This window comes from Tinamus guttatus, unplaced genomic scaffold (genome assembly GCF_059628265.1).
Source record: "Tinamus guttatus ecotype Peru unplaced genomic scaffold, ASM5962826v1 Tinamus_guttatus_pri_ptg000656l, whole genome shotgun sequence".
Lineage (NCBI taxonomy): Eukaryota > Metazoa > Chordata > Aves > Tinamiformes > Tinamidae > Tinamus > Tinamus guttatus.
The window spans coordinates 425,213-444,523 of NW_028289190.1; the positions used below are offsets into that span (position 1 = coordinate 425,213).

The 19,311-nt window shown below is 48.8% G+C and overlaps 1 protein-coding gene across 1 annotated transcript in view; it reads left to right on the top strand.

The window, feature by feature from the left end:
• Positions 1–19,311, top strand: part of LOC104570729 (unconventional myosin-Vb) — a 122,349-nt gene that overhangs the window by 28,261 nt on the left and 74,777 nt on the right. Inside the window, 8 exon segments of the mRNA XM_088536308.1 lie at positions 6,148–6,292; positions 9,672–9,828; positions 11,769–11,893; positions 11,895–11,910; positions 12,827–12,859; positions 12,861–12,912; positions 18,261–18,368; positions 18,704–18,813. Coding sequence (XP_088392434.1) covers positions 6,148–6,292; positions 9,672–9,828; positions 11,769–11,893; positions 11,895–11,910; positions 12,827–12,859; positions 12,861–12,912; positions 18,261–18,368; positions 18,704–18,813 — 746 coding nt within the window.

The following is a 19,311-nucleotide window of genomic DNA, read 5'->3' on the forward strand; positions in this document are numbered from 1 at the left end:
CGTTTGGAACAGGGTTCAATGGGTGCTAGTTGGCAAGGCATGGCACTGAAAACTGGTGGCCCTGTAGTTATTTTTGTACTAATTGCTCGAGATTGTTCGATCTGTTCAAGTACCCCATTTAAAAGGCTGGTGTGACTCTACCTGTCCTATAGTGACAAGCTGTTGCAGCTTGGAGCGGGTCAGGAATGCCAGACATCAACTTCATAGAAGCTGGAACTGACTTCGTTTATTAGCTTTTCATGCAGTACATTTATATGATTCTTAACAATTAGTGATGTAATTACACAGGCTCCTAATTGGTAGACAATGATCTAACTCAGACCCTTACAGCCCCCCTTACTTGTTTAGCTCATCCTTTTAGTTCAACAGCTCTTTTATTCCCTCTGACCTTGGTCTACTTTCTTATCTCCTAGTTAGCACTCCCTTTGTTCTTTCACTGAAACCTGAAGGCTGGAATTGAGCAGGCCTGCTGGGCAGCCATGTACGCGGCTCTCTAGCCATCCCTCTACAATTCCCCCTTTTTCTTTTGTACCAGCAAGGCCTGCTTAGTAGTACAGGACACTTCTTCCTCTCATGATGTTCTGCAGGCTCACACTTCCCACCGCTAGGGTACCAGCTGTTTGCCTGCTACATCTGATGTATGTGAGGTTGCTTCCAGCTAAGGCCTCTCCCATTTTCTCTGTCACCCATCCGATTTCAGAAACCAAGCATAGATAATTACTCTTGAGGTAACACTCGTCGGCAGGATACTGAGACTGAGTATTCTCTTGAGTTAGCAGATTAGAGGGTTGCTGACAGACTCCCAACTCGGCAGGCGTCCCCGCAGAGACAACGTGGGTCTCAGTGTTAGGAGTCTCACCGCCCCCCCCCTTTACGCTCTGCTTTATCTGTTTAAGCCCGGTGCATCCTGTCACGTAGGGCCAGTACGTGCCAGCAGGCAGACCGGGGCGGGTGGACAAACTCCACCTTCAGTCACATAACCTTCCCTCCTGGTCGTGCAGGTGCGCATACCAGTAAGTGGTCGCAACCGTCAGTCTGAGGGTCTTGCCTTTCTCATCTCCTCCCTCTCGGGTGTTTGACCTTCAAACTAATTTAGAGGATGTTTGCAGTTAAGTTGGCTACAAGCCCGGTTGAGCAGCCGCCTTCAGCTGCTTTTGGAGGAGGTCGGCTCTGAGCCTGGCTGGGCAGGCAAACATCTTCTTTCTCAAGGTCTTAGGTTCTGTTTTGTACAACAGTTTTATGATTCTACGGATCGTACAAGTTTCCAGCCTTCAACCCTACCTCATGTCAGCATCAATATACATAGGATGAAACACATGATAAAGAGGAACATAGCAAATAGAAATACTAGCCCTACTAGCGGTTGCTATCCTTGTCTAAAGCATTACAATTCTTCAACCCCCACTTTAAAAGAGAAATCAAATCCCCCCTTTTCTTTAGATTAGGTGACCCCGGGAAGCAAGCCAGCCTTGTGGTGTCAGATTCGGATTGCGTGAAAAAGCAGTTAACAAACGTGACATTAAAGCGCGCAAACAATACAAGCAATCATTAAGCCAATTACAAGCAACAGTCCCCATAATAACAACATTAACAGCGATTTCATCAACGATTTTATCCATCCTCCAATTCCTAACCAGTCTGTTAGTCCGTCTAGACCGAAAAATCCCGCATCCTTTGTTACTTTCTCCGTATGCTTGGTCAATTCGTGGAGCTGTTGATGTATCGCCGCTGAATGATCCTTCAAGTCCATACAGCACATGCCGTCAAAGTCCTGACACCCATGTCCGTGAGCAAGAAGCAGGAAATCAATAGCGGCACGGTTTTGTAATACAGCGTGTTGTACCTGGGTTAAATCATCTGACAATTCGCTAAGCACCATACTGGTTGCGTTTGCCTGCTTGACTGCCCAGCATGCAAGCTAAGGCCTTAAGCAGACGATCCACAAACTCACCAAAAGGCTCGTTTACACCCTGTTTAACATTTACAAAAGACGGCCCCTTCTTTTCCTCTGGTAAGGACATAAACGCTGATAAGGCGGTCTGTGTCACGAGCCTCAAAAGAATAGGAGGATACTGCATCTGCACCCCCACATCCGCGAAGTTTCCCTGTCCGATGACCGTTTCGGGCCGTAAATTAAACAACGGATCATCCTGCTCCCGCGGCACAGCGCATTCCCATGCCGCGTGAGCTGCCCACTGTCTTTCCCATAACAGTAACTGACCTGGTGTCAAGATTAATTTTGCGATTTGTTGACAGTCACTAGGAAGAAGCATATCGCTGTTAAAAATGTAGGATAGCATTTGTCTGGAGGGCTCGCCTTTGATCCCCCAACGCACGACCGTATCCCTCAATTGACTCAGAATTTTCCAGTCAAACGGATCCCATTTACCCGCTGCCCCCCCTTGACCATCCGGCTCAAAGGTTACCGGGCACGCTACCCTCATAGCCGGCTCCCATTGACCCTCCAGAATTGCATCCCTGATAACCCCAGACCAACGCGAAGAGGAAACCCGCGGACCCGAAAGCCCCCCGGAAGCCCCCGACCACCCCCCATCTGTGGCTCGCCCATCTGCCTGGGCTTGAACCAGCGCTCTAGAGGCTTCTCGGAACAGCTTATCAGAGGGTCGGTCCCGGCTTCGCTCTGGTGGTTGCTCCTGTGGTCTATTTCCAGCTGCCCCTGCCGGGAGTGATGGCGCCGATGGCTGCTGTGGCGATTCAGGAGTCGCGGTCGATTCGGCTGGCGCAGGTTCCGGTGGTGGAGGTGATGACTCCAAGGGACGCTGAAGTTGCGACGACCCACCTCCGAGAACGCTATCGATCAACTCCTTGGCGGTGCTCTTTGGGACTGCAGTGGCGCCTCGTCCAAGGAGGCCCTTCTGCACTGCCGATCCCTCAGGAGTTGATTCCTCCCCTTGCAGCATCTGCGTCGCGGCTGCTACCATTTTCTTTTCAGCCTGCATACACTTGAGCTGATTCGCCACCTCACGCCAAGTTTGACCCAGTTCTTTGGCAGCTTTGTTGCCCTCCAGAGTGGCTTCCCATAATGAGTTCCCTATCTCACGCCACTCTGTTATACTAAAAACAAATTGTGGCTCCTTTAAATGTCCTTTCTCCCTTGCCCACTTAATCAACTCATACAGCTTCTTCGTGCTCACTGCTGCTTCCCTTTTTGCTAATAAGTCCAGCAGCAGTTGTTCAGCAGCTTCTCGCTCCATGTACACGTGCACTGGGAATTCTGCTTCTAACCGTTACCCCACGCCGTCTTCCCGTGTGCGCAATCACGGCCGGCTTACCCGCTCCGGTCCCCTTCTTGGTCGGATCACTCGGCTGCACCTGTACGTCGTCCTCCGGAATCCCGCACCGTTGTGCCAGGTCCCTGTGCCAGTCCCTGTTCGGAATCTGGTCCCTGTTCGGAATCTTGTCCCTGTTCGGGCGCCACTTGTTGCAGCTTGGAGCGGGTCAGGAATGCCAGACATCAACTTCATAGAAGCTGGAACTGACTTCGTTTATTAGCTTTTCATGCAGTACATTTATATGATTCTTAACAATTAGTGATGTAATTACACAGGCTCCTAATTGGTAGACAATGATCTAACTCAGACCCTTACAGCCCCCCTTACTTGTTTAGCTCATCCTTTTAGTTCAACAGCTCTTTTATTCCCTCTGACCTTGGTCTACTTTCTTATCTCCTAGTTAGCACTCCCTTTGTTCTTTCACTGAAACCTGAAGGCTGGAATTGAGCAGGCCTGCTGGGCAGCCATGTACGCGGCTCTCTAGCCATCCCTCTACAACAAGCTGCAAAATTAAGATAACGCAAAGGCATCGCGGCCCCCTCTTGCGGAGGCTGTTTTGTTGTTTTCTGGATTCGGTCAGCGTGGAACTCGCAGGCTCGGGCGGGATGCTTGTCACCGGGGTGTACGGGTTACAGGGGTGTCCGATGATCCGGTCCTGTGAACAGAAACTCACAATTTTCATTAGTTTTATTTTGAAGGTAACAGCCACCTGAATTGGGGTCAGATGCTCTTCCTTTGCAACATGCTTAATCATGAATGCTCCCGACGGTTTTTCTTTAATTCGGATATTTACCTTCTTTTTCTCCTTCCTTAAGTTTGAATCGGTTGTGAGCCACTCGTCCTGACTAGTGTCTGATCCGGAGTCGGAACTCGACTGACTGGTCACTTCCGGGCTCCGGTACTTTTTCGTTGGGCTTCGGCGTTTTTTGAAATGTCCGCTCTGATCGGTTCTCGGCCCCTCCCTCGGGCCTTCTCTCCGCCCCTCCCTCGGGCTCGCTCCCGGCCCCTCACTCGGACCTCCTCTCCGCCCCTCCCTCGGGCTCGCTCCAGGTCCCTCGCTCGGACCTCCTCTCCGCCCCTCCCTCGGGCTTGCTCCCGGCCCCTCGCTCGGACCTCCTCTCAGCCCCTCCCTCGGGCTCGCTCCAGGCCCCTCGCTCGGACCTCCTCTCCGCCCCTCCCTCGGGCTTGCTCCCGGCCCCTCCCTCGGGCCTTCTCTCCGCCCCTCCCTCGGGCTCGCTCCAGGCCCCTCACTCGGGCCTCCTCTCAGCCCCTCCCTCGGGCTCGCTCCAGGCCCCTCACTCGGACCTCCTCTCCGCCCCTCCCTCGGGCTCGCTCCCGGCCCCTCCCTCGGGCCTCCCTCAGCTGTCCGGTCACTCCCATTGGTTCTCGGCGCCTCACTCGCGCCGGGGGCACCCTCGCCCCACCCTACCCCCTGCGGCTCGGCGCCATTTTGAGGGGCATAGGGTGGTGGCCTGGCCCAGACGTCACCATGCTCTGACTTCTTTTCAATGTTCCTGGCTTCCTCGGCTAGCTCGCTCCAAACAGATTTCGGCTGTTTCTGCTCCTCTGTAAGCGGGGCGGGGCTCGGGGATGGAGGGGATGTATCACCCTCTTGCTGACCTTTAGGCTCAGCAGAATTGCCATCATCTGGGGGGTGCAAAGTCTGTGCGGCTGCCCCGACTCCCATTTTCGGGGTGGCTAACAAACAGTCCCTTATTGCCACCCAGGTCTCCTGCTCTTTTCTAGCTTTCTGCAAGGCTTGTACAACTTTTCCCCAAGCCTTAAGGTTTTTCCCACAACCTGAAGACATAATCTCCTCAGCCAACGCCTTAGTACATTTGTCCCACACTTCAGGGACACGCTTCAGGGACTTCAGAATATCCACCGGCTGGTCTATAACCTTAATTTTTAAAAGCCTCGCAACTGCGAGAGTAAAATCTTTTGGCTTACAAATCTTTGGCTTACAAATCTTTGGCTTACAATCAATCCCCCAATGCTTATGTAATTGCGATACGACCTTCACGAGGGCTTCCATCCTCCTTGTTGCTCTGATAGCGTCCTCTCTGCCGGGCTGGTCCACTCACTCCGGCCGCCGTTCACCCGTCCAGGCGATGACTTCCCGGGTTTCGGCACCACTTGTTGCAGTTCAAACGGCTGCAGCGACCTGGTTCAGGGACGGCACGGCGACCACCCCCAAGCCACTCGGGCCATCAGCTAGTTGACACCAATGTGGTGGACGGCAAAATGGCCTTTACTGATGGGTAACAAGGTGTTATATAGCTAGGTTTACAACGTCACATCCGTCTGCTTACACCATAGACTAAACACTATTGGCTATTAGGGGCCCTATCTTTCCGTACAGCACGATATCTTCCGGCCGCCGTTCCCTAACTATCTGCAACAGTTCCCTCACCATGATCTATCTGTTTCATTTTGCTTAGAGTGTGCCCTTTGTTCGGAGCTTTTGCTCAGCATTTAAGCCACAGGAAAATCCATGTTATTTGTTTGCTTTGGCTTCAGAGGAATTACTTCTCTGAAGTTACGGCTCAGGCATCTCTTGGTCCTCCTTCTCAGACCTTCTAAAAAGTCAGGCTTTGCACAGTGGAGCCTTAAGTATTCACTTTCCTTACCAATGTCATATTCCTACTCCATGGCTGTCCTGGAACTTATTGCCTTGCTCTCAAAGCACCACACTTCCAAGGAGACGCGGGGATAAGAATTTCCCATTCCCTTCCCATCCCCCTTTTTTTCCCAAGCAGCATACTAAAAATCAACCAAAACGAAGCCCTCTAAAGCATGGGCTGACGTAACTTTAACTTTGGTTTGTAACCTCTGTGAGTTTCTCTCCTTTAAGGTATTGTGCTTGTTGCCATCAATCCCTACGAGCAGCTGCCAATCTACGAACAAGATGTCATCTACACATACAGTGGCCAAAACATGGGGGACATGGACCCTCACATCTTTGCCGTGGCTGAAGAAGCCTACAAGCAGATGGCCAGGTGAGTGGACACTTGGTGAGGGCTGTCTGCCTTGAGCTGGTGGCCCAAGCACCAAACAGGGGCAAGCAGATGATGAAGAAGTCATGGACAGCAGGTTTTCATCTCTGAGAATATAGCGTCTTCTGTCATGTGGCCTTATTGCTAGGAAAAGAGAAAAAGAAGGAAAAATAAAAGCAGATATGTCCTGTGTGTAGACGTGGAGGTATTTATGGGTTGTCTTGCCTGGTCCTTCTTGATGATTCCTTCTGCTGGTTGCAATGATCTCTTTTATAATCTGACTTTGCAGTCACTGCCTCAGAACAGTGAGTACTCTGAGCCACATGAGCATCTTTTCAAGTGGTTTTCATTTATTTTCTAGTGAATCTGGCTGTTCTCCCCTCAGATCCAAATTGGATATATATATAAGGCATGAGCTTTGAGGATGGTGTTGTCATTGAAGATGATGGTTTATGCAACATTTTATGTCAGGGTGTAGAAAGAACATGTCTGGGCCAGTTTAGATACTTGTTTTGGTCCTTTCTGCTGAATTGAGGCAAAGTTTGCTGCTACTGTGTAGCCTGCCTTAAATCCCTCAAACCCAGAGAAGTTATTGGATGGGATACCATTGGGAGAGACACTGCGTCCCTCGGGTACTCGCAAGCTGCCCTGCTGCCTGGTGCCTGCAGCCTTGCAGCAGCATCTGTGCCAGGTGCATGGGGTAGGAGGGCTTTTTTCTTTATTTCTTTATGTATTTATTGTGCTTAGTTCTGTATCTATTATGCTGTTGATGTAGCGTTTTGTCATTGCAACGTTAGCAAGGTCTGTGACCTGGAAGAGGAGAGGAAGCTGAAGGCTGCTGCATTGGGTATCGTATGGGGGTCATCTGGACTCAGGCCAGATGCTTTATTTTAACTGAGCAGCCATTTGTGGTAATGAAGGTGCCCCCTTCACTTGGTTTTCTGTAATTCCTTACAGAATTTAAGCAGAACTTAACTGAGGGGAGATGCACACAGACTCTGCAGGCTTCTGCACGATGTCAGCCAACTCCTTGTGGCATCTTGGCCACTTGGAAGGTGAAACTTGGCAGGCCCTTTTATGAGCATGGAGATAAGAGAGAGGGCAGGGTGCGACACCCTTCCGATAAGGCGAATGACAAGGTTGTGCTCAGGAAGCATGAAATCACCTGGAATAGCTCTACTCTGGTGCAAAAGGCAGCATGTACTGTTTTTTTTCTTGCTTTTCCTTTGGTTTTATGAGTATCTATAGGCTTAATAAAATGCAAAATTAAAAATAAAATTGCATTTAATAAAGTGCAAAACAAAATGCATCAGTGCCATGTGATCGGTGTCCCTGCGGTGACTCGAGAGTTGGGGACAGAGCTGCTGTGCTGGTGGGAGCAGAGCAAGAAGGGTCTCCTGCAGCTCCGAGCACCTCTCCGAAATGGCCATCACTTGCAGGGTCTCCCCTCCAAACACCTACCAAGCACTAAGCATAGTAGGCACCATGCCGTGCATTTCCATGTGTTTTCCAGTTGGTGTATCCAAATTTTGCCTGCTGGTAGAGACTTCTTGATGGGATCCCATCACTGTGTCCATGCTGGTCTTCACTCCTGGCCTTTGCAAATGTAGCTGGACGCAGCTCCTGCACATCCATCATAAGGAAGAAGGTGCCAGAGGCTCCCAGCACGGAAAAGCTGGAGACCCACCAGCCCAGCCCCATGGTGGGAAGGACAAAATGCCTTTTTTTTTTTTTTTTTGTGATCTGCTTTAGTCAGAAATATCCTCTATCGGGAAAACCATAAACGCTCGCTCATCCGTGCATTAGAGCCACTGTGAAGAAGTGTCCTGGGCCTCAACGTTGGGCTGAATTTGAACCACGGTCCTCACAGCGCCTTTAATCTCCGGCGTGCCCTATGGACGCTAATCCTCTGACTGTGCTCGGAGAAGTAGGTTAAATATGATTTCTGCTGCAGAAATGCAGGGACACCCCTTGACTCGGTGTGTGGCGCGTGGGGATTAGTGTCGCAGCGGAGATTAGTGCTCGAGTGACCCAGGTTAGCGCGTGCGGGTTTGCTCATCAGGACAAAGCTCTTCATTTTGTCAAAGGCCGCTGATTTCTGTGGTGATTTCCTTAGGGGAAGGGTATCAAAGTGACTCCCACTTAAAAACTCCCATTTCTTTTTAGTGCTGTTGTATTTATGGCTTTGACGAGAAACTGGAAATGTTTATTGCTCTGATTTGGCTCTGTAGGTATATTGAGTTTTACCTGGGTACACAGAGCTGGACCATCCATCTTTCACCCCACCGGCAGTAACTGCTCACCAAATTGTATGGGAAAATCTCTGCAATCTGTCTGGATTTGAAAGCAGCATCTTCCCAGAGATGTCGGCCTTGGTGAATACTACCTCGCTCCTCCAGAAAACTGTTTTGTTTTGCAAAAACTTGGGAAGTCAAAGAAACTTCCTGTTGGTGGTTTCTACCAGCAATTGTTTTTACTCTCTTTATGCTCTTCCTTCTTCCTGCTGGTTCTTCCTTGCACCCAAAAAGAAGCAAAATCCTTCTGGAAATACCTACCCACTTTGGAAAATGCAGTCGGGGGTGTATTTTCTTCCATTTTACACTGCCCATGGCTGTTTCGGTGACGTTGTCCTACTCTGTGCTTTGGAGCAATGACTTATATTTTAGGTGGCTTTGGGGAATAAGAGCCAATGTGAATCTGAAGTGGGAGATGATGTTAGTGCTGCAGAGGTTTAACCAATACAGAAATATATGTGAAAATACTGATCCACATTTAATTGCATTTAATTCTGCTATTTCATGATTTGAGGGGGCTAGATTGCACAGCTTCAATAGTTGTCGTATTTGAAGGTAAAGGAATCTTTACGGATATCCGTCTTTTAATATCTTAACAGTACACTACTTGAATTTCACGTCCAACTGTCCTTTTTTTATTCTGGGAAAAGCATGAATGCTTGTGTTGGAGGTGTTGGGAGGAGAAATTCCACATGTAGCATTCGCGGCTGATAGGCAGCAAACTCACCTTAATGCTCCCCCTGGCAAACGTCAAGTGACGGGTGCTTATTATCTTGGTGCTCTAATGAAGCTATAACGAAGAGGCGTCTGAACATGAGGTTGCACGTTGTGGGGGGCCCGAAAACAGCCGCACTTGGTGAGGCCTCCACCAAGCTCCATTTCGTCCTTTGGGGTTTTAGCCCTTACAGGATGTTTTGCAGTTGTGTATTATTCACTTTTCCTTTCGGTAGAGTGCAGTGACCTGGGCATTGATAAGGCAGTGCTAAAAACACAAGGGAGATGTGTGGATGTGGAGGGTTATTGCACAGTGCAAAGGATTAGCGAGCAATTCGATCCACTACGGGCACTTTTCTTCTCTGCTGCTCCAGGGACAAGAAGAACCAGTCCATCATCGTGAGTGGCGAGTCAGGCACCGGCAAGATGGTCTCCGCCAAGTACGCCATGCGCTTCTTCACCACCGTCGGGGGCTCGGCTAGCGAGATCAACATTGAAGCCAAAGTCCTCGCCTCGAGCCTGATCATGGAGGTAAGATCTGCCTGGGAGACCTCTGACATTCCCTTTGCCCGGCTTGCAGTGGGCTTTCTCTTTCCAAGCCATTGCTGATAGCCTCCATGCAGCTCCTCTGTACTTCGTTGTTAGCTTATCTGCTTCATCTTCCTCCTCTTACCACCTCGTAGTCCTTCCTCATCTAAAATAAGAGGAAAAAAGGAGTCTCTGGTTAACCTGTTATAATTATCCCAATGCAGCACTGTTTTTTGGTACTTCTCTCTGACCATTTTAAGCATGCAAGCGGATGGTCCAGTGGCTTTGCTCCTGCTCGGGTGGTGAGGCCAGACCCTGGTGCTCTGATCCTCTCCTGGTTCTCCACATCCCCCCCCTCTGAAGGCTCCTTCCCAGGTGCTGAAAATAGGTTGCTGCTCTCCACTGACTCCAAGCGCCATTTGCACCACTGAGAGCGTTAGTTGCTGCCTACGTGGCAAAGCCCACTAGGGCTAAGGTCTTCCACCAGCAAGAGAGAGAACATGGCCAACACACAACGTGGCTTGCAAAACAAGTCAAAGGTGGTCTGGTTGGTTGGCCCAAGGTCTGTTTGTTTGGTCCATGGTTAGTCTTATCTTGCCTGCATCCAGGAACTGGAAAGAAGGCTCTCGTTCACCTTCTTCTTATCCTTATTGCCCCTTGCCCACATGTCTGTGAGTGACACTGTGCCACTGTTTCTCCATCCCTCCAGCTCAGGTGCTGGTGATGCAGATTGTCTTGGTGTTGTTTGAAGGTGGAGCTATCAGAGATTACATCTTAATGGCAGCTTTTTAATTTGGGAGAGTGTGGATTTGGAAGAGATTGGAATTATTGAACTGTGTATCATCACCCAGACATACAGGGATAAATCCTCCGAATATACAATCTGGACAGATGTGGATGGCGGGGAGAAAGGAAAGGCAGTCAATGAGGAATGGCAGGGGATGGTGCCCTTCTCCGCAGGGATGAAACCTGCTGTTCTGAGGTCTATTCCCATAGCTCTCCTGAAGAAGATCAGCATTGCTGCAGAGCAGTGCACCCATGTCTGCGTTGTGGGTGAGCATCCAGCTTCATTGCTCATAGGCTTAGGAGTGGCAACCACCGTTTGCCTCTGTGATTTGCATCCCGTTGACATCCCCTGCAAAGGCCGTGCTGGTTATAGCAGACTAGGGTGCAAGACACGTCTGAACATGCACAGAGATATTGCCCAAATATCTGTTGTCCAGATCCCTCCTCCCAGCACTTTTGCATCATGGGGAGCACCAGAGACTGAGCTTGGTGGAGCATCAGTCCCACTCAGGTCAGGTTAATCCATTGGGGTGTTGGTGACTTGCTTATTGAAAGCATGTTGTTTCCAGAATTTCTGTGAAAGAAAAATCCATGGAAGTTGGATCCATACAGTAACAGCATCCTCTCCAATGACTGTGGAGGACAGGGACATGGGGGTGTCCTTGACCAGTCCTTGACTGGGCTAAGTTGGCGGGAAATGAGGAAGTTACTCATTGTGAAAGACAACTTTGAGGAAGTACAGCTGCCTTGAGATGTCAGTGTGGCTATTGCGGTTAGGCGCTTGGATACGGCTTAGCAACATATGATATGTTAGCACGTTAATGCTTGTAACCAATTACTGATGCTGTACCGAGATGTTGCTATGCGAATTGCTATATATTGTGATAGTAACGCGAAATAAATGAAGTCAGTTCCAGCTTCTATGAAGTTGCTGTCTGGCATTCCTGACCTGCTCCAAGCTGCAACAAATGACTGCCATCAGGGCTCAGGTTCTGCCTTTGCTTGGCCAGGATGGGGGTTTTCTGCAGTCCTCCCATGCTATTTATGTAGAGGTGATTTATTTATTGGCTACGGAAAACCAAATCTTTGTTTCAGAGTTAATGTACAAACATAGAAAGAGGGCTGTCTTTTTTAATGTTTAATTTTGTATCATACAGACAATTGGAAATGCTAAAACAACAAGGAATGACAACAGCAGCCGCTTTGGGAAATACATTCAGATTGGCTTTGATAAAAGATACCATATCATTGGTGCCAACATGAGGACCTATCTCTTGGAAAAATCGAGTTGTGTTCCAGGTGAGGAGATGTGCTTTTTTTTTTTTTTTCTTTCTTCTTTCTTTCTTTATGGCTCTCTGCTTTTTCAGTGTAATAGGGTGGGTCTTTCATTTGGATTAAAAAAAAATCCCCTTGCTGAAGAAAAGTTGCATGTGTGTTGGCTTTGGACTCTAAATTAAATTCTGAGATAACAGCAAAAAATCTTCCTGCTTATGTTTTTTAACTCTTCCTGAAGTATTTGGTATTTCATATAATTCCTCCTTTCAAATGTATAAGTTACCTGAGCTCCCTAGTTTTGCAGATAACCCTGTGTGTCAGGACAAGTGCATCTGAGAAGTCAGTCTGGTTTTCCTCCAACTTTTTCATCTCCACGCCTGCCCAACAGCAACTCTGTGATTTGGTTGTACAGGATTAATGCAAGACATCACTTCCCAACTTGTATTACTGTGGGCAGATACATCATGTAACGTTCAATCCTGCTGTCAATCCCGCTGATAATCTCACGCTTTCTCATATTGAAGGTCAAGGCAGAACTTAAAACAAGCTGATCCATCTGCTAGCAGCACAGTTATCCTTCAAAGAGAAATGCATGGGTGAATAGCAAACGTTCTCTGCCATCTATGTGGGCCAAAATGTGAATATAAAAGGCTGAGGCTCTATGGCTTTGTGCATTAAATTGAAAATGCAGTGCAGCATGCTGTTTAAAGCCACACTGCACACTCAGAAGCAAGTTGTAACTTCCCTGATGGACCAAGCTTCTTTATTTTCATGGCGGGACTTGGTTCTTTGCATTTTTTCCTAATGATCCCCATGCCAGTCTGGTTGATCACCTTAATTAACTTATCCCAGAGGAATGAGCACCCATTGGGCTTGCTAACCAGCTGCCTCGACTTGAACTTGGGTTGTTCCCTTGATTGATTTGTGTCTCACCTGTCAGGCAGAGGACGAGAGGAACTACCACATCTTCTATCAATCAGCTCTGTGCCTCAGCAAGTCTTCCAGAATTCAAAGAGCTCGCACTAAGTACTCCTGCTTCCCTGGGGTCTGTGGGATGTGGCTGCATGTGCCCTGTTACACTATCAATGGGAAAACGTAGTAGGTTTGGGAATGCCCATAGGTCTTGGGTGCCAGCTCGAGGTGAAGGTGGGTGCTCTTGGACTTGTTTGTGCAGGTGAGGTTCTTATTTGCTCGCACCATCTCAGGAGTCTCTCAAATGAGGCTTGTCAGTCTTTTGGTTGGAGGAGTTTTACCCTGTGAATCTATTATCCTTTAAGATTTGTTGTCATTGGTTAATTCTTGGGACACATCCTGCTTCTGTGGGTTTTTTTTTTTTGCTTTGTTTTGTTTGTTCTTGTTTTTCCCAGGGTTTATAGCAAAACCTCTATACAGCACTTTGAATAAGCACTTGCGCCTGGGTTTGCAGAGAAGTAGTGTAACTCATTTGTGATCTTGACTATTTGCTGTTACTTAAAAAGAGAAGTGAAGCTTCAAACATGCTTCTAAGTGTTTAAAATGATGCACAGGCCTGTTAAAGTGGCTGAGGCAAATGGTCAGTCTTTCCCTCACAAACCAGGATTTTCACACCCATTGTCTGGTTGGCTGTGAACTCTGCAGAGAATGCCTGTCCTCTCCCAAAAAGGGCATTTGGGGAGAAGAGGATGTCACTGCAGAAGCTATTAAGGCTCCTGTGGATGCCTTTTCCTATCACAGTTTTGATCTTGGTGCTCTTAAAGGAGAGCAGAGCTCCTGTGACCCAGCTTTTTGAGCTGTGTCTGTTAAGTGATTTTTGCAGGAACTTGTGTTTAAAACTTGAGATGTTCTGATTTGTTGTTGCTAATAACTTGCTAATAATTATTCAGAAGCATTATAATTAGATTTATGACCTCTTGAGGTCTTTTTCAACTTGCATTTTCCTGTGATCCTAATGGTATAAGTTCCTCACTACCTACTGGGGCAGCTTAATGCATCCGTGCTGTGCAAGACGTGTAGAGGGTTTCCGAAGGGCGCCTTTCCAGCTTGTTTTATTTTCTTAATGTGGACAACTGTGGTCCTCCTAGGTTGGCTAACATGGTATCAGCAGATGCTAGTAGCAGATCTCAAGACCCAAGAGAGCTGGAAACCTGGAGATGAGACCTCTCTTGTGTTGTGGTCCGGGTTTGCTTTGTCTCCTGCCAAGGACCTCCTATGGATTGCTTCCACTTTCTCTCCTGGCCTGTATTTTTGTAGTGCTTTCAGATGCTACCGTGCTAGGGCACGGACACCCCAAGGGACTGTGGTCCTGCAGTTTCCCTGCAGATTTGTATTTGCTTGAAGTAAAAGAAGTTTGACATTCAGACTTAAAAACAGTTCTAGACTAACTACGATTTTGTAAATAATAATTAGAAAGTGTTGTTTTTGAGTTGTATGGAAATACAAATTTCCTAAGAAACAATATTAATTGAGTAGAGAGATAATTTCTGGGTAATTATCAACTAACAACTTCCTGGTCAACCTTAGGCATGTTGGGAGCATTTGCCAAGTGTCTGTAAACCTTTGAAACAGAAGCATTCCTGGTTTCATAGAATCATAGAATGCTTAAGGTTGGAAGGGACCTCTAGAGGTCATCTAGTCCAACCCCCCTGCACAGGCAGGGTCACGTAGAGCACGTGGCACAGGACCGCGTCCAAGCGGGTTTTGAAGATCTCCAGAGAAGGAGACTCCACAACCTCTCTGGGCAGCCTGTTCCAGGGCTCTGTCACCCTCACTGTTAAGAAATTTTTCCTTAAGTTCCTGTGGAACTTTTGGTGCTTCAGTTTGTGGCCATTACCTCTAGTTCTGTCAGTGGCCACCACTGAAAAGAGACCAGCACCATCCTCCTCACTGCCTCCCTTGAGGTACTTGTAGACACTGACCAGGTCCCCTCTCAGCCTTCTCTTCTCCAGGCTGAACAGGCCCAGCTCCCTCAGCCTCTCCTCATAGGGCAGATGTTCCAGGCCCCTGATCATCTTTGGAGCCCTGTGCTGGACTCTCTCCAGGAGCTCCACATCCCTCTTGTCCTGGGGAGCCCAGAACTGGACACAGTACTCCAGATGTGGCCTCACCAGGGCTGAGTAGAGGGGCAGGATCACCTCCCTCGACCTGCTGGAGACGCTCTTCTTAATGCACCCCAGGATCCCATTGGCCTTCTTGGCCATGAGGGCACACTGCTGCCTCATGGTCAACTTATCATCCACCACGATGCCCAGGTCCCTCTCTGCAGAGCTGCTCTCCAGAAGGTCAGTCCCCAGCCTGTACTGGTGTCTGGGGTTATTCCTCCCCAGGTGCAGAACCTTGCACTTGGCCTTGTTGAATTGCATGAGGTTTTTCACCGCCCAGTTGTCCAGTCTGTCCAGGTCCCTCTGGATGGCAGCACAGCCCTCTGGGGTATCGGCTACTCCTCCCAGTTTGGTATCATCAGCAAACTTGCTGAGGGAGCACTCTGTGCCTTCATCCAGGTCATTGATGAATAAATTGAACAGGACTGGACTGAGGACTGACCCCTGGGGGACCCCACTAGCTACAGGCCTCCAACTGGACTCTGCACTGCTGATCACCACGCTCTGAGCTCTGCCATCCAGCCAGTTCCTAATCCACCTCACTGTGCACTCATCTATCCCATACTTCCCGAGCTTGCCCAGGAGGATGTTGTGAGGGACGGTGTCAAAAGCCTTGGTGTAGTCGAGATAGACGACATCCACCGCTCTCCCCTCATCTATCCAGCTGGTCACTCCGTCATAGAAGGCTATCAGGTTAGTCAAGCATGATTTTCCCTTGGTGAATCCATGCTGACTACTCTTGAGCACCTTCTTGTCCTCCACGTGCCTGGAGACAATGGCCAGTATCAGCCGTTCCATCACTTTTCCGGGGACGGAGGTGAGGCTGACTGGCCTGTAGTTGCCTGGGTCCTCCTTCTTGCCTTTTTTGAAGACTGGCGTGACATTGGCTTTCTTCCAGTCCTCCGGCACCTCCCCCGTTCTCCAGGATCTTTCAAAGATGATGGAGAGCAGCTTAGCTATGACCTCTGCCAGCTCCCGCAGCACTCTGGGGTGCATCCCATCAGGGCCCATGGATTTGTGGGTATCAAGTTTCCTTAGGTGCTCTCTGACCCAATCTTCCTCTACCCAGGGCGAGTCTTCCTCTCTCCAGGCTTCTTCTCTTGTCCCTAGGGCCTGGGGCTCTAAAGGGCTGCCCTTGGTAAACACTGAAGCAAAGAAGGCATTCAGCAACTCTGCTTTTTCTGTGTTATTCGTAACCAGGGTGCCCATCCCGCTCACCAGCGGACCCACGTTTTCCCTGATCTTCCTTTTGCTGTTAATATATTTGAAGAAATTTTTCTTCTTATTTTTAACATCCCTTGCCAGATTGCATTCCAACCGCGCCTTAGCTTTCCTTGTCGCATCTCTGCATTCCCTGACTATGTTCCTGTATTTCTCCCAGGGTTTCGTTCTGCTTTTGTATGTGGGGAAGGTGTGAGCCATAATGAGATGAGGGTGATCAAGTCCTTACCATCTCCCTTGGCTGATTAAGTGAAATCGAGGATGTCTCTCTTCCTGGTGGCAATTTTCATCGGTTTATGAAGGTCATCAAAGAATAGACCTCCTGTAGTGGCTTCCTGATGGTGGTTGCAGAGCCAGTGACGTTATGGTTGGACTCGATGATCTCGAAAGTCTTTTTCCAACCGTAATGATTCTATGATGTAACCGTGTGTTGGTACTCATTGCAAGCTCACACAACCCAATAGGCCACCGTTGGGCCCTAAGAGCACCTCCAAGGTTTTCGGTCAGTGGGCTGAGGCTCATTTTAATGAGAATATCTTGAGTGAGGCTTTTGCTCGCTTGCATCCTAAAATCAGAAATAATTGACTCCAACCCAAACTGTGCAATGAATTGACTCCGTAGAACTCCAGCTGCGTGACCACCTTCCTTTCCTTGTGGAGTGTGTAGACCCATGGAGATTTAAGCCCTCATGCAAGCCCTCATGCATGAGTTTCTGCTAACAGAGACTGGTCGTATTGAAGGCTGTGGGAGATCCTGGTCTCTCCATGCATCATCCAGGGCATCTTTATGCTCTTACGACTGTGGCTTTCAGCTTCAGTTGTCCAGAGGGGGAACATGTGATGTTAGCAGCTGGTGGCGCAGGAGGTGGTGGCACTGATGGTGAGACTGTGAGGTATTTCCCTGGAGGGGAAGCTGCCTTGGCTCACTTCTGCTCTAAATTTCGTGGTGTGTGGTCATTTGTCATCTGTGCCTGCTGGGCCCATTTAGTCTGGAGAAGACTGAGAGGAGATTTGATCAACATGTTCAAGTACCTGAGGGGTGATTGTAGGGAGGATGGGGCCAGGCTCTTCTCCGTGGTGGCCAGTGACAGGACGAGGGGTAACGGGTGCAAGTTGAAACACAGGCAGTTCCACCTCCATGTGAGGAAGAAGCTCTTTCCTGTGAGGGTGACAGAGCCCTGGCGCAGGCTGCCCGGAGAGGTTGTGGAGTCTCCTTCTCTGGAGATCTTCCAAACCTGCCTGAATGCCACCCTGTGCCCCGTGCTCTAGGTGTCCCTGCTGGAGCAGGGGGGTTGGACTAGATTATCTCTAGAGGTCCCTTCCAACCTCAACTGTTCTGGGATTCTGTGCCTTCCTTTCATTTGCTGTGTGGTGCTAAGCACAAGTATGTGAACGGCTCCACGTTGGAGCGGCAGTGGCTGATAATTTCTTGAAAGTTGCGTTTGAATGAGCCGCATCCTCCAAAAGGGGCAACTTCTTTGCAACCTCGGTTATTTGGGATATTTGAGGTCTGGTTGGACGAAGTCCTGCTGAGCTGGGCCCATTCGGAGCTGGTGGTTGCCTGACTGACCCCAATCGACAGTTTCTGTCCCCAGAGCAGAGTTTGGGGCATGAAACCCCTCTGTCTCAGGGGGTTATACATTTAGAAAGAATTAAAGGATTTTCCTGTGACTGGAAAGCACAGCTAATGTAAAAGCCCACGGGGAGGCTGCCGAGGGACAGGGACCTTCTGGTGGCAACCAAAGTTGGAAAAGCACAGGCTGTGGCTACTAGCAGCCTGATGAGGAATGCGCCTTTTTTCCTCATTATTTTCCCTTGTATGTACATATGAATGCATAAAATCCACCTGCTGAACTTCATTTATATATCCATGCACACGCTTTATGCATCTATATACAGATATATGTATACACACCTATTTTTTGTGTGTATATATGTGTATATATAGAAGTGTGTGTGTATATATACGTAAATATATATGCAATATATATGTACTTGGGCAGAGAGCCGTATTTTGTGCCCCATCAATGCTATGCTGCCTCGCTGATGCCCATGCTCTTGCTTCCTTCTCCCCCAGCATGTGCCAAAGACTTCTTCTACACGTCGCAGGGAGGTGATGTGTCCATCGAGGACATGGATGACGCCAAGGACCTGGAGAAGACCAGGCACGCCTTTGCTCTGCTCGGTAAGGGCTCCTGCACAGGCTTCTTGCAAGAAACGTTGATATTTCGCTAACAGCGGCAATAAGGAGCCAAGTGAGTTTTGGGAGCTCACCTTGTTTTGTTTTACGTCCCCTCGTGCTCACAACTATGCTATTAATAAGGATTAAAACATAGTAGTGGATGTGAAGAGCTCCCATGGTGGCCTTGATCATCCCTTCTGCACAGTTTGCTGAGGGTGTTGCAGAAAAATCGGAACTAGAAAATTTTCCAGCAGAAGTCAACCCCCCTTGCAGCGTTTGGCTTAAAAGCCATGGATCGTGCTGCCCAGTGCAGATGGGCCTCTCCATTGCTCCCACAGGAGTGAAGGAGTCCCACCAGACCACCATCTTCCAGATCATCGCTGCCATTCTGCACCTGGGCAACCTGGGCCTCCAAGCGGAGCACAATAGAGACGCCTGCAGCATCTCGGTAGGTGGGTGACCAGGGTGGGAGAAACTGTTTGTGCAGCCTAGGCTGGATGCCTCCTGCTTCACAGGACCTTGGTATGTATCCCTAGGGAATCCTTTTCCTCCTATTTTCCATTGCTTCTTGTTGGAAACCCATCAAGGGTCACATCCTGACCGTTTGGCTTCTCCCTGGGCAGCAGCACCCTGTTTCTCATCACTGACTTGCCTGTAAACAGCGTGATTCTTTCTTTGCTTTAAAAAGAGCCCCAAATGTCACTTAATGCCTTAAGCTCCAGCATTGCTTTAGCTTTTCCTCCTTTCTTAAAGGTGTTAATTTTCCATGACTGCCTTTGCTGCAGGAAAACTGGCAAATCTTTGAGTGCCACCAGCATATGGGGTCTATCAGGAAGCAGAGGGATTTAAGGAAAAATAAGCAAATATGTCTTTTTTTTTTTTTTTTTTTTTTTTTTTGTGCTACTGGAGACTGGCACTGACACTCGATGGCCGCTGTCATGTGTGT